The sequence below is a fragment of the Apodemus sylvaticus genome, chromosome 20 (assembly GCF_947179515.1).
Source record: "Apodemus sylvaticus chromosome 20, mApoSyl1.1, whole genome shotgun sequence".
In the NCBI taxonomy this organism is placed as follows: Eukaryota; Metazoa; Chordata; class Mammalia; order Rodentia; family Muridae; genus Apodemus; species Apodemus sylvaticus.
In genome coordinates this window covers 40754614-40774361 of record NC_067491.1, presented here as the reverse complement: position 1 = coordinate 40774361, position 19748 = coordinate 40754614, and the positions used below count along the sequence as shown (strand labels likewise).

The 19748-nt window shown below is 45.1% G+C and overlaps 1 protein-coding gene across 4 annotated transcripts in view; it reads left to right on the top strand.

The window, feature by feature from the left end:
* The window catches only part of Tmcc3 (transmembrane and coiled-coil domain family 3), a 281954-nt gene that overhangs the window by 109809 nt on the left and 152397 nt on the right, over positions 1 to 19748 (top strand). For 3 of the 4 annotated variants that reach the window (XM_052165550.1, XM_052165548.1, XM_052165549.1), the window contains one exon: positions 14671 to 14787. The exons of the other annotated variant lie outside the window; for it this stretch is intronic. In XM_052165550.1, coding sequence (XP_052021510.1) covers positions 14758 to 14787 — 30 coding nt within the window. In that variant the 5' untranslated portion in view covers positions 14671 to 14757. The remainder of the gene's footprint in view (positions 1 to 14670; positions 14788 to 19748) is intronic. 4 annotated transcript variants of the gene reach the window in all.

Sequence of the window (19748 nt, the reverse complement as noted above, 5' to 3'; positions counted from 1 at the left end):
TGGCCACCTCAGGCAAACCCGCGCTTTGCCACCATACCTTGAACCTAGATGATCCTAGATGATCCTCTGAGTGAAGGAAAAAGCAACACAAACTTAGTTCACAAATGACGCTAACTCAGTCTCTGGGTGCAACAACTAAAACCTAATCTTTTAAGCCTTATTAAAATCTGATCCCTCCGGTGGCAGGTCCTTGTAGACCCACCATGATACTAGAAAACTCTACCAGCTACATCTTACCCCTCTGCTGTCCTAGTTCCAAAGAGAACTAACTCTCCTGCTTCCTCTCTTTCTCCCTCAAACCCGGAGGTCCTGCCTACTCGCCCAGTGATTGGCTCCTTTATTCATTAGGTGATTGGTTCACAAGAACAGCACCTGGCCCATCCGCAATAACTATGAAGGACCAGCAAGACCCTGACAGACATGGAGGGGGTTGGCTTTCCAGGCAGGGGGCTCTAGGGACAGGGTATACCTTGGTTAGATGGACGCCCAAGTGTCCCGCATTGGGTCATTGGGCTCTGCCTTTGGCTTTCTTTCTTTCTTTCTTTCTTTCTTTCTTTCTTTCTTTCTTTCTTTCTTTCTTTCTTTCTTTCTTTCTTTCTTTCTCTGTTCTTCCTCTCCACCCCTTTAAAATTCTTCCCAGAGATCAGCTTGTCTCTCTGGGGTCCATTTCCCATTCGTTTGGGTTTTAGCTGTTCTCTGAGCTCATACTTGTGTTCTGTATGGATTTTGGTTTGAGGGACCTTCTGCTGAAACCAGGCTAGGCTTCAGGGTTACAAAACGTGTGTGGATTAGAGAGGGGGTGGTTTACCAGGCAATGCTCCGTTGTTTAGAAAGGAATGAGAATATTGAAGTCAGCTGTCCGTCCAGCAAAAGCCACATCCTGACTCATTTGTCACAAGTGGGGCCAGTGACTAGTTGTAAAGGGAACGGAAGAAACAGACACAAGAAATAAATCGTAATTAAGTTTTGGCTTTAGCCTTTTCTTTAATTGAAAAAGAAAATGCCATTCCCTGTACGAGGATATTGTCATTGATCTTAACGGTATTTAAGCCCTTTAGCCAAGAAATTCTATCTGCAGTAGTTTATCCTAAGAAAACAATTATGGATATATACAAATTTTTGTGTATGAAAAGATGATCTCCATCCATTGTTAAAAGAATTAAATGGAAAAAGTCATATACGTAACATGTTGAATTGCAGTAAGTCCCTTGTAGAGTACTATCAATGTAGACATTAAAATGGTGTCATAGAATAATAGACATAGCGATGTGAAAACTGCTTATGTTCTATTTAGTGTATGCAAAGACTTGACTGTAAGTAATAGAAATATTTCACAGTCGCTAAAGTAGGTGGGGTGGATGGTTCTCACGTAACAGGACTGATTCAGTTCCATCAAGACCCATATCTCGGCTGTTCTCACAAACACGCCAATGCTTGACAGATTATGGTTGAAAAGAGCTGCTCCAGCTTCAACCATCCAGTCCTCTGCTGGGGCGCAGAGGGACCAAGGAGCAAGGGCTGCTGGCCTTCCTTTTCTACCCCATTGTCCAAAAGAGTGCCACATGCAACCTCTGTATGCAAAAGACGCTAATAAAGTGCTAAGCAAGCTTTGCAAATGAGATGAGATTGGATATGAACCTTAGATTAAGGCAGGAGAGAGAGCTTGAGAACGGGAGAAAAGAAGCACCCAGTTGAAGCACCTGCCAGCAAAGGTGCAAGAATTCAGCACAATACCAACTGCTCAAAGTCTGTCTCTCTTCCCTAGAGTAAGCCAGCTGATGTCTAGAGATCTCGTGTGAAGCACCAGTTGCAGGGAAAGGGCATGGTCATTTTAAACTTTTTGTGAATGCTCTGATGGTTCCTGATTTTCCCATTACAGATTATAATTCCTCAAAGGTCATCTCTTTCCATATCATGCTTGGTGTTCCCTGACAGGTGCTATGTAGCGTACTTTCTGATTACTTTATTGGGTTCTTACATCTACCACCCTTCTCCACCCCAATCCCTTCCAATCTCCCAACACCAGGTAGGTGAGAAAGGTTAGAGGAGGAAAGGGGCATAGATCTCATAAGACTGCTTCTTGTTGATTGGAGGAGTCAAGTACTTTGGGGCAAGTGTAACCTTCATCATCAGGATATCTAATTTCTTCTTTTTGTCTCTTTGCTCATGACCACTTGACAAACTACAGCAACAGAAACCAGCAGTAGCAGGGGGAGCAGCATCCTCCTTAGGCCCTCTTGGGGCTCTCGAATTTATACCCTTTCAAAAATCACACCCCTCTTAGAGCATGAGACAAATCACAATTAGCAGCTGTGGACAATCTGAAGCAGCCTATATCCCATACCTTGTGATCAAAACAAAAACATAATCACATAACTTAACTAGGTTTTTAAAAAACAAAACAAAATTCTCACTACAGTGCTAAATGTTGTTCCCCATTTAAACGACTAACACCTGAGGTTGTACATATTTATGCAACAGTCAGTCAGTCACTTATTAATCGGGTATTGATCTCCAGAACCACCTCATTTATCAAAGGAGAAAAAATGAAATCCAGAAGGGTTTCTTAGCAACCTTTTGAGATGTAACTTGAGAGTCACCAGAGTGTTCTATACTGAATAGTTAATTCCAGCTCTCTTAAAGAGCCCATACCTGAGCTTAGATAAGTCTTTTTCTCTGTGACTTTCTCTTAGAGAAGCACATATTCATGTTCTAGGGTGGTTTCCCTGCTTCTGAACACTGTTCTTCTTCCTTAATATGTTCAGTAAAGTCTCCAATGCTGCTTCAGATCGGCTAGACCTAAAATCCATTCCTGTGTTAAAGTCGTGACTCCCAGATGGGCCTGAATTGAGGTCCCTAACTTATAAGGTAGGCCTCCCAGAGCAATTGAGGGTGGTAGGGTGGAGCTGTGTCTTAGACCCTCGCTGCTGACAGGATCAGCCAATCCAACAGGGTCTGGCCCCCACTGCTGAGTAACTTGCACGGTAACATTCTAGGCACTGCTCTGTTAGGATGTAGACAACCAAACATTTAGCACCTGTCAAGGACAGGATCGTGGTGTGGGAGGACGAGGGAGTTAGGATGTGACAACCAGAGAACCTAAAGGTCCTTGTTCAACGTGACAGGTTCCCCACAGAAATCAATACTCTTTTTAAGAGTAGATGACTTTTTTTTAATTAGAAAGAAATACTCCAGAATTTTATTTTGGAATGATTCATTTTCTTTTTTGTACTTTTAATGTCTTATATAGTTGGAGTAATTCTTGTTCTATATTTTAATGTCTTATATAGACATTAGATTCAACGACTCTCTAATGTTCTATTAGTCACATTTAAAGTCCTTCAGGACAGGATTATAGATGAGACTATTTCTCTTTTTTGTTTTTAAGAGACTTATTTTGTAATGAGCACATTATCGGTTATATATAAAACCGAGAGAGCTCATTTCATGCTTATATCAAGGCATATAGAAAGTTATCTAGAGGTTTTAAAATTTTGCTCACCTTATCATCACGTGTAGCTTATGTGTGCACATATGAAGATCAGAGGACAGAGCAGGGCAGCAAGGAGCGCATCCCAAGTCCCTCCTCCCTCGAGTCAGAGCTTGCCAGGCACTGACAATGCCTCACCAACATCAGCGTGTCCACCATACTTCTAGAAATGACAGTGCTTTCTGTGGGGACTCTGTCATGTTGACCATGGCTTAAGATTCTCTGGCTGTCACATCCTAACTTCCTCCTCCCCCTCCCCCTCCCCCTCCCCCTCCCCCTCCTCTCCCCCTCCTCCTCCCTCCTTCTCCTCATCCTCCTTCTCCTCCTCCTCCTCTTCTTCCACACCATGTTGTCCCACACAGGTGCTAAATGCTGTGTCTCCATTTAAATTATTAACACTTGAGGTTGTACATATTTGTGGAAGATTCACCCATTCATTTATTCATTCATTCATTAATCCATTATTGAAGAAGGATTCATTGCCAGAACTCTATTAGGGATGCAAAAACGAACAAGCCCTTGGCTCAAGTTAACACAGGCATAAGCAGTTACAACCCAGATCCTTGGCACCAAGAGGGTGGGCTTTGAACACCTGGCTTCATGTGTGTGTGTGTGTGGGGGGGTAGACACCTCTGTGGAGGGTCCTACAAGAAAGGCATTCCGTGGGGGAAATCTACAAAGGAAGTAGTGCCATGTTAGAAAGAGGGGTCAAGAAAATAGGGGGTGCTTCCCAGGCGAGGGAAGGCAATTTCAGCCTTTCTCAAAACAAGGCTGAGAGCTGCAGCTTTAGTGCCTTTCCTGGTAAAGAGGTATCATTAAATATGATTAGGAAAACTTAATAGGCTTGTATATACTCCAAAACAGTTTGTGTCCCTGTATACTGAATTGCCAAACTATTTTTCCCCCTCTAAAGCCTTGGACTTTGTAATGTTAATCTCCTGACACTGACTGAGGTATGTGACAGAGATGAATTCATGCTTTTTAAAATAATTTTTGATTTTCTGTTTTTGGAATGTTATATGTGTTCTGTTGTTTGTGTGTGCATGTTTTGTTTGGGGTACGCAAGCATACTTCCTCTATTTGCTCCTCTGATTTTTTTTTTTTTTTTTTTTTTTTTACTGAGACTGATTCAGTCTCTCTCTCCGAATCTGGATCTAGTTCTTTCTGTTAGACTGGCTAGCGTGCTCCCAGAGGTAGCCTGTCTCTCCCCTCCCGAGCCAAGGTACCTTTTCCATGGTGCTGGGGTCTGAACACAGATCCTCAGTCTGCACAGTTAGGGCTTTAACCACTGAGCAATCTCCTTCTCTAGCAGGCTCCCTCCACCTAAGTTTAAAAATATCATTAGGCACCATGTTGGTGAGACTTTCTGGGTGTAGCTTTTGACAGTCCTAGGAGACACAGTCACACAGCAAATTCCCTGGTCCTCTCACTCTAAATGGTTTCAGCCCCTCTTCCTTTCCTCAGCAATCCCTGAGCCTTAGGTGCAGGAGTTGTTTTGTAGATCAATTGGGACAACACTGCCTAAACCTGAGCTGATCAAGGTCAAACACAGATGTGCTACTACTGTGGAAAGAGAAAGCCCGAGAGCCCTCGATGTTGCACAAAGACCTACAGGCAGCTAAGGAATGTGGAGAACAGAAGAAATAGTAGTCTTCCTCAGGGAAGAGCACACCAATTGGTTATCCAACAACAAATGGTCAGCCGTAAAAACATGCATTCGAAATAACATCATACAGGCTGAGCAGGTTGTATTTACATATTTAGGAGGATGTAGGTATATGGATGTGCATATGCATATCATATATGTATACAGATACATGAACATGTATGTATATGTAGCAACAATGAATGAAAAAACAGACTACGAATCTGAAAGAGCACAGAGCTATGTGGGGGGGGCGTTGCAGGTAGGAAAAGGAAAGGAGAAATTATGTAATTACATTGTAATCTCAAAAAATAGCAAGATAATTTAAAAATATATCATTTGGGAGCTGAAGAGGCAATGCAGTGTCTAAGAGTACTTGAGTTTCCAGCACCCACAGGGCAGCTCACAACTGCCTGTCACTCTAGCTTCAGGGGATGCAATGCCCTCTGGACTCTTCCAGCACCTGCACAGATAGACTGGTGGAGATGCACATACATACACATGTAAATACATATATACTACATGCATACATACTACATGCATACATACTACATGCATACATACTACATGCATACATACATAAAAACAAAATGAATAAAAATTTTTAAAATTATCAACCTTTCTTCTCTTCAGGATCACTTTTACTACATTTTAGAGCAGATTTTTAAGCCCAGAATTGGATTTAAGTTTGGAGTGTTTTCCATGGTTCATTATACAAGGAATGATGAAGGGAAAAGAGATGCAAGGGCTTCAGGTGTGGCTCAGTCGTAGAGTCTGACATCCCTGGCATGGCATAAATGAGTGTGGTGATGGATGCCTGTAATCCCAGCACAGGGGAGGCAGGGTAATTCTTGTTCACAGTGAGATCAAGGCCAGCCTGGGATGTGGAGAGGATCCTGTCTCAAAAAAAGAAAGCAAAAAGACATGACTCTTGTGCAGTGGCACATGCCTGTAGCTCCCAATACTTAGTGGACTAAGACAGAAGTAGCTTTTGTTCCAGGCAACCAGAGACTATCTGAAAAGAAAAAAAAATATTATTAGCGATGTACCTCAGTGGACGATGATTTACCTAGCATGTGCGAGGTGCCAGCTCTGATATCTAGCACAGGGTATCAGAAGTGGGGGATGGGGTGAGAGGCAGGGTAAGAAAGTTAATTGGCTTCAAAAATGATAAACATAGAAATTCTATATTTTGGCAATCCTGGGAATTTTTTAAAAAACCTGTTCTTGCAGAGTATACTTGGCTCCTGGAAGGTAACTGAAACCCAGTATAAAAACAATATGCATCAGGATTGAAATGGACTCCAAGGAGAATTCGGGAAAATATTGGTTACCTCTCTTAAATCTGTCCCCCCAGAGCAAGCCAGACCCCTCACTCTCTGGGAACATTTAGTTGAGTCATTAGCATCCCGTACACCATAGAGGCAGGGCCACCAGAGCTGACTCGTCCCTCACATTGGTCTCTGTGGACTTGGAGCCTCCAATCTTCAGAGTTTCGGTGGGGCTGACTCCTGATGGCCCCACTCAGAGCACCTCAACCCTCCACCCTTGCAGCCCATTCATTGCCTTCCAAGGAAAATCTTCAGAGCTTCAAAGCTGAACCTCTCCCTCACTTCTGTAGGAGCTTTCTACTGGTGGGCAGGGCAGAACACAGCTGGATTTAATTCCTAGCACATCACTTAAGAATTTTTACTGAACATTTCTGAGCCTTGACATGGTCATCTGTAAAATTAAAACTGTGGATACTGTCTTAGTGAAGGTTTTCCTGTTGTGAACAGACACCATGACCAAGGCAACCTCCACATAAAGCCAGATACTCTGAAGTTAATAGAAAAGAAACTGGGGAAGACCCTTGAGGACATCGGTACAGGGAGAAAGCTTCTGAACAGAACACCAATAGCGTATGCTCTAAGAGCAAGAATTGACAAATGGGACCTCATAAAATTACAAAGTTTCTGTAAGGCAAAGGACACCATCAAGAGGACAAATCGGCAACCAACAAATTGGGAAAAGATCTTCACCAATCCTACATCAGATAGAGGGCTAATATCCAATATATATAAAGAACTCAAGAAGTTAGACTCCAGAAAACCAAACAACCCTATTAAAAAATGGGGGTACAGAGTTAAACAAAGAATTCTCACCTGAAGAACATCGGATGGCGGAGAAGCATCTTAAAAAATGCTCAACTTCATTGGTCATTAGGGAAATGCAAATCAAAACAACCCTGAGATTTCACCTTACACCAGTCAGAATGGCTAAGATTAAAAATTCCGGAGATAGCAGGTGTTGGAGAGGGTACAGAGAAAGAGGAACACTCCTCCACTGCTGGTGGGGTTGCAAATTGGTACAACCACTCTGGAAATCAGTCTGGTGGTTCCTCCGAAAACTGGGCACCTCACTTCCAGAAGATCCTGCTATACCACTCCTGGGCATATACCCAGAGGATTCCCCACCATGTAATAAGGATACATGCTCTACTCTGTTCATAGCAGCCCTATTTATAATTGCCAGATGCTGGAAAGAACCCAGGTATCCCTCAACAGAAGAGTGGATGCAAAAAATGTGGTATATCTACACAATGGAGTACTATTCAGCCATTAGAAACAATGAATTCATGAAATTCTTAGGCAAATGGATGGACCTAGAGAACATCATACTAAGTGAGGTAACCCAGACCCAAAGGTGAATCACTAATAAGTGGATATTAACCTAGAAACCTGGATTACCCAAAACATAATCTACATATCAAATGAGGTACAAGAAGAAAGGAAGAGTGGCCCCTTGTTCTGGAAAGACTCAATGAAGCAGTATTCAGCAAAACCAGAACGGGGAAGTGGGAAGGGGTGGGTGGGAGAGAAGGGGGCTTACGGGACTTTTTGGGAGTGGGGGGCTAGGAAAGGGGAAATCATTTGAAATGTAAATAAAAAATATACCGAATAAAAAAAATTAAAAAAAAAAAAAAGTCCACACCTATTCCAACAAGGCCACACCCACTCCAACAAGACCACACCTCCTCCAACAAGGCCACACCCACCCCAACAAGGCCACTCCCCCAATAGTGCCACTCCCTGGGTCAGGCATGTTTGAACCACCACAGATGCCCATGACCTAAGAGTTTCGTGCTTGGAATGGAATAGCATGCAGTGTATATTCTCATAAAACATTATAGCTGTTTTGACTTGTGTAAGTCTTTGGCCCGAGATAAAATTGGAGCCCTTCATGATTAGTCTAGCAGCATGTCCTTCCTTCCCACCCGTATTGCGTCCTACCCAGTCCTCCAGGCGCTGGCTCCCATACACCAGGCCCCTCATCACCTCTTTGTTTCTCTATACCACACACTTTTGCTTACCCAGCTCCGTGCCAATTAAGCCTCAGCCCCGGAAAGGAAACCGGAACAAAATCATGTATTCGGAATAGTCTGGAATCTTTTATGAAGTCTAAGAGCTCAAAATCAAATTTATGATGTTTTTCTCAGTTTGGGTTTCTTTGCTGCGGAGAGACACCATGACCATGGATGCCAACTTTTATCAAAGAAAACATTTAAATGGGGCTGGCTTTGAGATTTAGAGGTTGAGTCCACTATCATTGTGGCGGGAAGCATGGCAGCGTGCAGGCAGACATGGTGCTGGAGAAGGAGCCGGGAGTTCTGCTTCTTGATCTGCAGGCAACAGAAGGGGACTATCACACTGGCCAGACTTGAGCCTGTGTGTGTGTGTGTGTGTGTGTGTGTGTGTGTGTGACCTCAAAGACCCACATTCACAGTGACACACCTCCTCCCATAAGGCCACACCTCTTAATAGTGCCACTTCCCATGGGCCAAGCATATTCAAACCACCACAGATGTTAAAACCCAGAGACAGAGGGAAGGCAAGCTATCGATAAGAAAGGGGCACAAGAGAATTTTCCAGTCGTGTTTTATTTTGTTTTGTTTTTTTTTAATGCATATGGGTATTTTGCTTATGTGGAAGTCTGTGTACCACATATATGTAGCACCCATGGAGACTGGAAGAAGGCACTGGGTCTTCGGGGACTGGAGTGACAGATGGTTGTGAGTTGCCATATGGGTGCAGAGATTAGAACCTGGGTCCTCCGGAAGAAGAACCAGTGGTCTTAAAAGCTGGGCCATCTCTCCAGATTCCCGATCTTGATTTCAGAGGTAGGACACAAGTGCGTGTGGTTGTTAGCTTGCTTAACATCTGTGCTTTTGTTGCACAGGAGTAAGTAATGCCTTCAAATCAAAAAGGTCACAGGCATCATTTCCTCCAGGAAAATGGCTGCCTGGGTTGGAGCTCAGCTTCCCTCCAGGTCTCCACCTCTTCACATGTATCTCTGTCCTTGCACTCAGTACGTAGCGTCATCGACGCCTTCTCTTTACGTACTTTGTGCCCGCAGTAGTCTGTGAGTTCCTGTAATGGACCTGCTGTCTATGTGATCACGAGAAGACTGGTTGACCTTAGCCTGTCTGTACCAGCCACGAATAAGGAACTATTAATATCTCTTCTGCACAGAGCTGTTGGGATAATGAAAAGAACAGGTCTACATAAGAGACTCAGCACCCAGTAGGTGTTCAGTAAAAATTAGTCCTATAATGGGAACAAAAAGTTTCCACACATTGACAAAGCAAGTATAGCTTCTTATTTCTGCAGTGAAGCTACTCTTCACTTGAGCCTCTCTTCTGTCCTAGGAAGGATAGCAGAAGGAAACCAAAATTTACTCCAATCTGACAATTCTGTCCCATCCAGCATCCGATAGGCTCATCCTCAACACATGCACGCTTTGCTCCCACCAACCTCTGCGGAGATAATTTAGTAGTGTGTTGATTAGTTTAAAGCACATTAAAGTGCGCATTATTCTCAAGAGAACAAATGTCATATGATCCCACTGTATAAAGTACCTGGAACAATAACAGCGGTAGAAACAGAAATAAAACAGTGGTTGCCATGGCTTGGAAAGAGAGATGGGCGTGGTCTGATGGAGGTGGAGTTTGTTTGTGTTGAAGAATATAAGCTTGAGATAGACAGGGCTGACCAGGGCCATGGCACAGCAACATGAATGTACGTAGTGCCTCGGAAGTATACGCTTAACGATAGCTAAAATGTTAAACTTTATTTTTGTTTAATTTAATTGATTTTATGTGTATTTGTGCACCATACACATGCCCGCTATGTGAGGAGGCCAGAATAGGGTGTTGGATCCCCTAGAACTGGAGTTACTAAAGACTGGGCTGCCCAGTCTGCCGGGTTGGTGCTGGGAACTGAACCTGGGCTCTCTGGGAGAGCATCCAGTACTCTTAACCGCTGAGCCGTCTCCCCAGCGCCTAAAGTGTTAAACTTTAGATTATATTTATGTCAGTTTAACTCTTTTAAAAGTTCTACCCTTCTCACTCCTGTGAGTCACCACCCTAAGCATAACTATCAGCACATCCCCCCCCCCACACACACACACACTGCTGCGGACCCCACCCCACCTCCCTTTCTGTGAAGGAAAAAGCAGCTTCCTCCTGGCTCTCCCGGGCTCCTCCCCTTCCCCTAGATGCTCTGCCAGAGCTGGGGAAACAGCCACTGAGCTCTTGGTGGACCTAGGCCAGGCAGAGGAAGTACAAAGAATCACAGTTGCAAATGTCTGGTGAGAGATGCAGGCCAATCCACAGATCGGTTCCACACAGAGTGGGCGGGGCCGTGGTGGGGTGGCTGGGTGTGGGGCGCAGGGCAAGAAGGCTTCCTGACTGTAGAGAGGTGGGGGACACACAAGAGTTAACCAGCTGAACACGGGCAGGAGCCAGACTGCTCCCCCTCCCCGACTTCCTTGGTACTCCCTTTACTCTTTTCTGTTTGCTGGCGGCCTTCCTTCAGCTAGAGAACTCTCTTTTCCTCCTCTATGAAAGCAGCCCAATCCTTAAAGTGCCAGCTCAGATGCCACCTGCCTTATGGGCAAGGCGCTTCAACCTAGCCAAAATTAATCTCCCCTTCTCCTGAGCTCCCACAGCCTCCTGTTATATCTTCATTTAGCACATTCTTCATCCTGTCAGGTAATACAGCCTTTTGTAGCTCTCGCCCCCCTGCTGGATATATTTTGGGAATTTATATTTCTAAGTAAGCCACACCGAGTAGCAGCAGCTATAGCATAAAAGAATCAGTCACCCGCGTGGATGCCTTCCCAGCCTCTCTGCTCCACTTCCCAATCCACAGGGCAAGGGTATGTTAGGTATTCCGCTGTCTGGTGCTTCAGCAGAATGGCCGATAAAATCAGTTGAGGAAGAGCTTGTCCATACGCACAGTTTTAGAACCTTCCCTACGTGGTCATTTGGTTCTATGGTTTGGGGGTCTCTGGAACTGAGGAAGATCAGGTTGGGAACACGGATGGTCTGAAGATGCTCTCCATTTGGTGGCCAGGAGCAAAGAGGAGAAGCTAGGGTCCAAACATTTCCTACAAAGCCCCACCTCTTACAGGCTGGAGGCAAAGACTTTAGTGTGAGATCTGAACTTTAATATGGGGACAAGTGGCATGCCAGGACTCAAAGGGTGGCCTCGCCTCTGTCTTTCAAGAGCTCAAGCCCAAGGTAGCTTCTATCCTTCTTAAGGTCCCAACCGCTCCTGGGTCAGCGATGCCAAGGGTCACATGAGCAGAACTCTGTGACATCAAGGATGTCAGCGTTCAGTCTTTATACTGCTCCTAGCTGCGCGTCCCACCAGCTCGTGTTACCGTTATGTGGTTATTACTAAATCCCTGACATAAACAGCCCAAGTTTGTTTTGGCACATGGGTGCAGAGATTTCAGTCCATAGCACTTGGATCTGTTGATTGGGGGCTTACGGTACAGTGGCAATGTGGGTAGAGAGGGCTTTGAACTCATCTCAGACAGGAACTGGAGCATGAGGAAGAGATCAGGGGATGAGATGTAACCTTCAAGGGGACTTCCTTTCTCCAGCTAGGTTCTACCTGCTGGTTTCCAGACCATGCCCATTATAGCACCTCTTGCCTAGGGAACAAGTATTTGATGAACACCAACTTGTGAGAGACATTTCATAGTGAACTGGGCTAGCGCCTCCTTTGTGCCCTGCTTCCTGATTCTCTGGTCACTTCATTTTCTTCTTCACCCTGGGGTTCTGCTTAGGCATTGGATGGTCTCCGTAGAGCCTGTGACTTCTGTGCTGGTTTCATTCAGAATAGTTACTGCTCAGATCCCATGCCTGACCCATTGTCTGGTGATCACTCCCAGGAACTGTTCAGTAGTGCACAAGGTCTCTCCGCCCTCCTGACCCTCTTGCGTTTCTGCTTCGGAAGACAGCACCACGAACCACCTGTCAGATGTGGGAATCACTTTACCTCCTCGTTCCTTACCTTTTAAATCCAATCTGTCACGAAACCCTTTTGCTAAAGACTCAAATCTGCCTTCTGCTGTGGCTCTAACTCGGGCCTGCGTCATTTCTTGCCAGTGGCACTGGCGCTGTGCCACCTTGCAGTGTGCTTTCCCAGAGTGCAGCCCTGTGATGTCGCCAAATAAAAGATCTGGTTTATGGCAGCCTCGAGCTTGTACTCCCTCGGTGGCTCCTCGGTGCAGTTGGAAAGAAAGTCTCGCTCGCGCTTTGATATATGATCTACAAACTGCTCCCCTGCCCGTCCGTGTGATTTTTATATTAGACCTTCATGAACCATTTATAGTTTCTAAATGTACCCCGCTCTCAATGAGATCCAGACTGTAATACGGGTTCTCTTATTCATTTTGTCTTCTTAAAAATATAATAATAATAGCCTGCGATGCCCGTACTGGAACCAGATGGAGGCAGGCAGATCCCTGAAGATTGTTGGCCAGCTGGCCGAGCCTAATTCATGAGCTTCAGGTTTGGTGAAAAAAAAAACCTGTCTCAAAAATAAAGGTGGGGAGTTGGGGAGCTGGCTCAGTGGGAAAGAGAACCTGCTGCTCTGACAGAGGAGCTGGCTTCATTTCCCAGCACCCACCTCTCCTAACCACCTGTGACTCCAGCTCCTGGAGACATTGTATCATTAGATCATCTTCTTTCAGGTGCTCATGCACATGCGTGTACACACACACACACACACACACACACACACACACACACACACGCACACACATGCACACACACAGTCTTTTAAAAAAATAAGTAAACATAGAGAGTGATTGAAGAAATTATATAACACTGACCTCTACACATGCGCACAACACACATGTGCACATACAATCACACATACATTTTGCACCCGTGTGCTGGTTAGTTTTATGTCAACTTAGCAGAAGTATATTCATCTGAGAGGAAGGAGCCTCAATTAAAAAAAAAAAAAACTACCTGCCTTTATAAGATTGGGTGGTAGGCAAACCTATAGGACCCAATTCATTGTGGTTTGGGCCACCCTTGGCTAGTGGTCCCGGGTTCCACTAACCAGGCTGAACAAGCCGTGAGGAGCAAGCCAGTGACCCACACTCCTTCACAGCCTCTGCCAGGCCTTGCCTCCAGGATCCTGTTCAGTTTGAGTTCCTGCTTTGGCTTCCCTCAATGGACTGTGGCATGTAAGCTAAATAAATCCCCAAGTTGCTTTCGGTCATAAATAGCATACATAGAAATGCATGCTATGTCATGGTATCTCCACATGGCAAAAGTAACTGTAACTGGGACAACCCACATAAATGTGTATATCCACCACATAACACAATACACTAAAAGTGTGTGTATGTATACATAAATGTATGTATGTATGTATGTATGTATGTATGTATGTATATAACAAAGTTTCACTATTTACAAGGGAAGGATTATCAGAGGACCAAAGAGGACAGAAGAGGCTGATACTGTACCTGAACACATTCTAAAGTCAGTCAGTTGCCCGTCTGTGTTCCATACGGAAATCTGCCTCCTGGGTGGTGTTAGAAACAGCTGTGCGGTCTACCTAGTGGGAAGGTCCTAGATCACTTAGCCATCTTTCACTGGTCTTATCCAAGGCATCTGAAATGGGGCATATTTGCATGTAAGGCTGGAGAAGGACACATAGGAGCAAACTCGGGAATCAGCTGGGGGGAGAGACGGTGGGAGCACGTGCTGGAACAGCCAGCAGCCTCTGCGGCCATCCTGCTTCGGCATCCCATGGTGATCCGCATCTCACGGTGCGACAGACCGGGTGCTTCCTGGTTCCCACACACACTGCTAATAGTGCAGGATGTTCAGTCTCTATGGTGACATTGCCCAAGGTTCAGACTCTCAGGTACAACCTTCTGTCCTGGACACTCTGTCGGGAATGTTTGGTTGCAAATCACAGAAAAGTCCAAGGACAGTGGCTGAAACCAGCAGTGGGCTATTTCTCTGACATGATGGCAAGTCTGGAGGTAGGCTAGTTCAGATCCTCACCAGAGCCCCTCACCATGATGACTTCTGTGGTCATGGTGATACCCGGTGGCTTAAGTCCCAGTCATCCGGGTCTGTGTTGAAAGGGGTGGGAAGGGGCTTTCCTCATCAACCGAATCTTCTTTTATTAAGAAATAACAAACAGACGTTTACTTGGGTTTATTTTTCCCCCACCAGAACCATCGTACACGGCCATCTGCAACTTCAAGGGGACTGAGAAGAGTATATTGAACGAGGCATAGTAGCGCCCTGAATAAAATCGGGATGATGTTAATGAGAAAAGAAGGAATGAAGGTTAGTGAACCCCACCCTCAGGGGTCCTCCATATTCCCACCAGATGACCACCGAGTATCTGCCCCGTTTACTGCTGGGAAAATCCCCTTAGCACTTCTCTCTCTGTTCCATGTTCAAATGCACTAGACCGCTCTTCTGCAAAGTGCTCTCTGCCAAGTGTAGCTCTCATTGGATAACCTTGACTCTGAGCAGCGAGGGGCAGGTATTGGTGGGATTGTATTCTGAAAAAAACAAAAACAAAACCAAAAACAACCCCAAAACAGCCTCTGCTATTAGTTTATCCACTCTTGTGCAATTTAATCAGACACTTATAATGTGTATGCAGATTGGGCTAATCTGCTAATCACAATCAGGAGCCTGGGTGGGCGTGTTCGGCGTATGAACATGTGTCAAAGAGACTGGCTGTCTACATGGAGACCCTGTTCCTCTTTTTAATTGTTATATTGGCGATCCTTCTCCATAGTTTAGTTTTATGATACAAATTTGTTGGGATTAAACTCCAGCAGCTCATGTAAAATTAATTTTCGTTCCACTTCAGTTCCGATCACTAATTGGTTTGAAGCCCAGTGTAGTTCGCTCTCTGCTGCCCTCATGGTCCTTGGTTGGTAACAACCGCTGGTTTGATTTTGCTCTCCATTGCAACTCTGTGTGCTCGGAGGATGTGAATCCTGTCTGCCTCGACTAGTATCTGTTTACGAAGGGCCTGGCCCATAGTAGGTACGCAGAAAGCACCGGTTAATTTATTTTATTTGCTGTATCAGCTTTTGTTAATAGTCTAGGAAAATGGCAACTAATAAGTAATGTAAAAATAAATGAGATTAATATGTTTGTATGGGTGTGTGTGCATGTGTGTATGTGTGTATGTATACCGCACTGCAGAGTTGCAGCAGCTAAGAGGAATACCAGTTACCAAATATAAATCTGGGCACTATTAGAGAGAGAAAAATATATATTGCACATATGTATCCAAATTATTCTTGCAACATTCCATTGTGTATCAGCTGCAGAGTGTCCCAGCAGACCACTGTTCATATGTCCTAGCCTGTTTTATACAAAGAGAAAACTCCTACGAGCTAGGCCTCTGGGTGTGTTTAACATGCAGGCTCCGTGTGGCTGTTCTGTAATCCTGCCTGGACCACATTCACATTTCACAGTCCGGGGACCCTGAAAGGGAATGGGCTGTAGTTCCGTGCCCCCACTCCCCAGGGGATTGTTGTGGCCATGATTTTGGTCTGAACCTGACCCTTTCCTGCCTATCTGTCCCTGGGACAGAGTCTCCCTCTTAGTGTTCTGTCTGTAAACACTGAGGCTGTGAAGAAGCAAGGCTGGAAAGGGGCATAGAGAAGGCAGTTCTAGAGGAAGTGACCAGGCCACCTTCGCAGATGTGCGTCCAGCTGTCCCCCTCCCCCCTCTGGGTAGCCTGTGTGTGTTTATATGTCATCTCTTCAGGAACCTGGCTTATGCTGTATCTCTTCCATATTTGCTCATTGGACAACCATGATGCATTGTGGGGTTGTTTTGAGGATTGAGATTTCTCTCGTTGAATATATTACACAAGTATGTATGGATAGGTCAGACCTAGGGCTTGCACTGTGCTCTGCATGGTCTATTGTAAACGTGGAACCATGCCCAGAACGGCGTGATTGTGAAATGTCCATTGTTACCAATCTACGGCTCACTTTCCTGAAGTTCTAAAATCCAAAATGCTGGAAAACCCATGCCTCTTCTTCCCTCTAGGAGGTTCCAACCTGCTCTGAGCTAAAGGGCTTGCAGAGTCTGACCCGAGGGGTGCAAGATGGTTTGTTTCCAGGCCTTATTTAGTCCCTAGGTACAAACAATCACACACATTTGCAGGAAAAATGTCCGTGTGATGGGTCATAGGGTGTTATGTCAGCCTCCTGCCCCCCCTCAGCAATATTATATGCTATTGCCTCTTTCAATGAAGAATTCTGATGTATCTGTGTGTGTGTGTGTATGTGTGTGTGTGTTTGTGTGTGCATCTACACTTCACAGCACTGTCCCTGGGTGCTTATCTGGATAAGCTCATTACAGTCTTGGCACTCTCTTAGTTAACACTGTCATTGCTCCCGTGTGGCAGACCTGGGTCTCCTGGGTCTCCTGGGTCTGAGGATGGCTCAGGAGAGCCTTTCACTCCTTGCAGCATCGGAAAGGCAGAAAGAAGGATGCACGTTACAAAAGCCGATTGGAGATCATCTGGACCATTTGGCCCAGCCCGATAAAAAAGGGCTTTTGTTCTATTGTGCCGATCATCCAGGTTATTCTCCAGGGTGAATGGAAAAGAAATCAGACCTGGGAAAATAAACTAGAGCTCTGCTCAGCTGGCAACTGTTGCTACCACAGGTCAGCAGAATAATCTGCGAATCTCTGTGTACACACATGCCTAGAAATCAAGCCGGTGTTGGATGACTCTGGGAGGAAGTAGAATTGTTCTCTTAGTTGAACTTCCAGGAATTCCTGTGTTATCTAGAACTGCCCCCAAAGCAATCGCATGTCTGTTTTGGAAGACTCAGGAAGGGTGGCAACCTGTTCTTTCCTTCCCCCCCCCATGTGTGTTGGTGTGTGCATATGTGTATGTATGTGTGTGAATGTGTGTATATGTATGTACTTGTGTGTGTATATGCATGTACTTGTGTGCGTGCATGTATGTGTGTTTGTGTGTGCATATGTACATGCATGTATGTGTGCATGTATGTTTCTGTGTGCGTATGTGTATATATGTGTGCGTGTATGTATGTTTGTGTGTGCATGTGTGCATGCATGTATGTGTACATGTATGTGTGCGTGTATGTGTGTGTGTATGTGTGCATGTATGTTTCTGTGTGCATATGTGTATATATGTGTGTGCATATGTCTGTATATGTGTGTGCATGTGTGTATGCATGTGCGTGTGCATGCGTGCGTGCATGTGTGTGTGTGTGTGTGTGTGAGTGTGTGTGTTGTGTGTGTGTTTCCTCCCTTGGCTGCATTTTAGTGCTTTGCTTTTCGTTTTCCCTTCCCATTTGCTTTTCTCTAATGGCCAGATCTGGCAGTTGGCAGATACTTACCTATCATTTTCCTGTTTTCAGAAGAAAAAAAAAGGAGAAATTTCAGGAAAGCCTGCGATTTGTGTTTTACATTTTGTGTAGGATGTTCTTAATGCTTTGGAGACGGGTATTCAGCCTTTGGGAATCCTTTACTCTTGGCTCGTAATTCTGTCACAATTTGAGCTCTCCTCTCTGCTGCTGGGAAGGTGGAAAGATAACCGCCTCGTGACAGCTCGGAATCCCCACGGGGCCCCACAGTGAGATGCAGTTTACCGAAGCTTAGCGATAAAAAGCAGATTAGTCCTTCGAGATAAGAAGGGATCAGAACTTTCTAGAACTGCAGAAAAGGCTTCCACGTGAGCAAGTGCCTTCGCCATGACTGTGCCCCTGCCAATGAGGTGGTTGGTGCGGTTAACCGAACTTCTCGGGAAGGTTGCCTAGAGACCTCCACGCTGGCTCTTATCTGGGTGAATAATTGAAGGCAAGAAAGCAAAGACATGGACAGGACAGACAGTGCACACCAGTCATCAGTCATCTCTCAGGGGAGACACACAAACAGACAGCACACACACAAACACATACACACACAAACACACTATTGTAATCCTCTCAAATATTTGCCTTCTTTTTCTGGGACAAGCTAAATTATAATTTTTAAACTTGCCTTTTTTTTTTTTTGTAATGAGAAAAACCTACTCAGTGCATCCTCTGCAGAGGACAGGCATACTACACAAGTCATCTGACTGTGAGCATCCTCCACAGAGGATAGGCATACTACACAGGTCATCTATGAGTAAGTCTGGAAAAGGGGGGAAAGCTATTTGGGTGCTCCTGCCCTGTTTTGGAGACTCTTCAAGCACTACCCATGCACCAGTACTATTCCTTACTTTGGGATCTCTGGCCTTGTGGTAGGAATCCAGGAGACAGTTTTCTTGGGATGTGTCTCCACACATATGGTTCTGGGGAAAGGATCCAAAGCATTTTTGAGGGACTCATACACACGGCAATGAGAGGAGCAAAACTTCTGTGAGCCATGGACAGCCACAGCTGCCTAGAAGTTCAATGACCTTTGATGGTATGTCTGAACACTTATTAAAGAATGGCTGGCGTGTGGAGACCAAGGCCCTTGGATTTTCTGTGGTGACCTGAAGAGGTTCAACCTTGACCTCTATCTGTCAGTCTGGACAAGCCCTACAGATACACAGCTCTAGTGCCTGCCCCCACCCCACCCCAATACACTCATTCTATAGTCCTTAATGCTTCTAACTACAAAAGAAATCAGCCTGTGGAAAGGCAATTTCCATTAAAGGGGGTCAAGAAGTCCCGGCAGTGCTTGTAGAAACATACTTTAGAACTGGGTTAATTAACAAAAAATTGGCTTTTCAAGGTTGTCTCCAGATGGCATTATTACTAAAACATGGTATAAATGGGCACCAAGAGCATTGCACTTTACTGACCAAGAGAACACATACTTCACCTTCTATAATGAGACCCAACTGTCATGGTGTGGTAGCGCCACCCAGTCCTCCTCCAGGGAATGCCACTTTCTGTCTGGGATGCCTGATGTGCCCCTTGGAGACTTGAATTGGCCACCGAATGCCATATTCATATGGAACTCTGCCTGTCTCCTCGTCTTTCGCAGATGGGTTGCTGCTACTGACCATTTTCTCATACCCAGTTCCTCCCCACCCCATCCTACTTACAGCTTGATATTTCTGTATCACTGATGACAGTTCTTAGGGATGTCAACTCATGAAAGGCACAAGAGTCATTAAGTGTGAGTTGTAACTTACCTTTAATTAATTTTCTTCTTCTCCTCTTCCTCTTCTTTTTTACCTCTAACTTTCTTTAAAAGTTCTTCCTGGGATGGTGTGAGAAGCTCTCCCCTCCTATGTGGCGTACTGGATAAGATCTTAA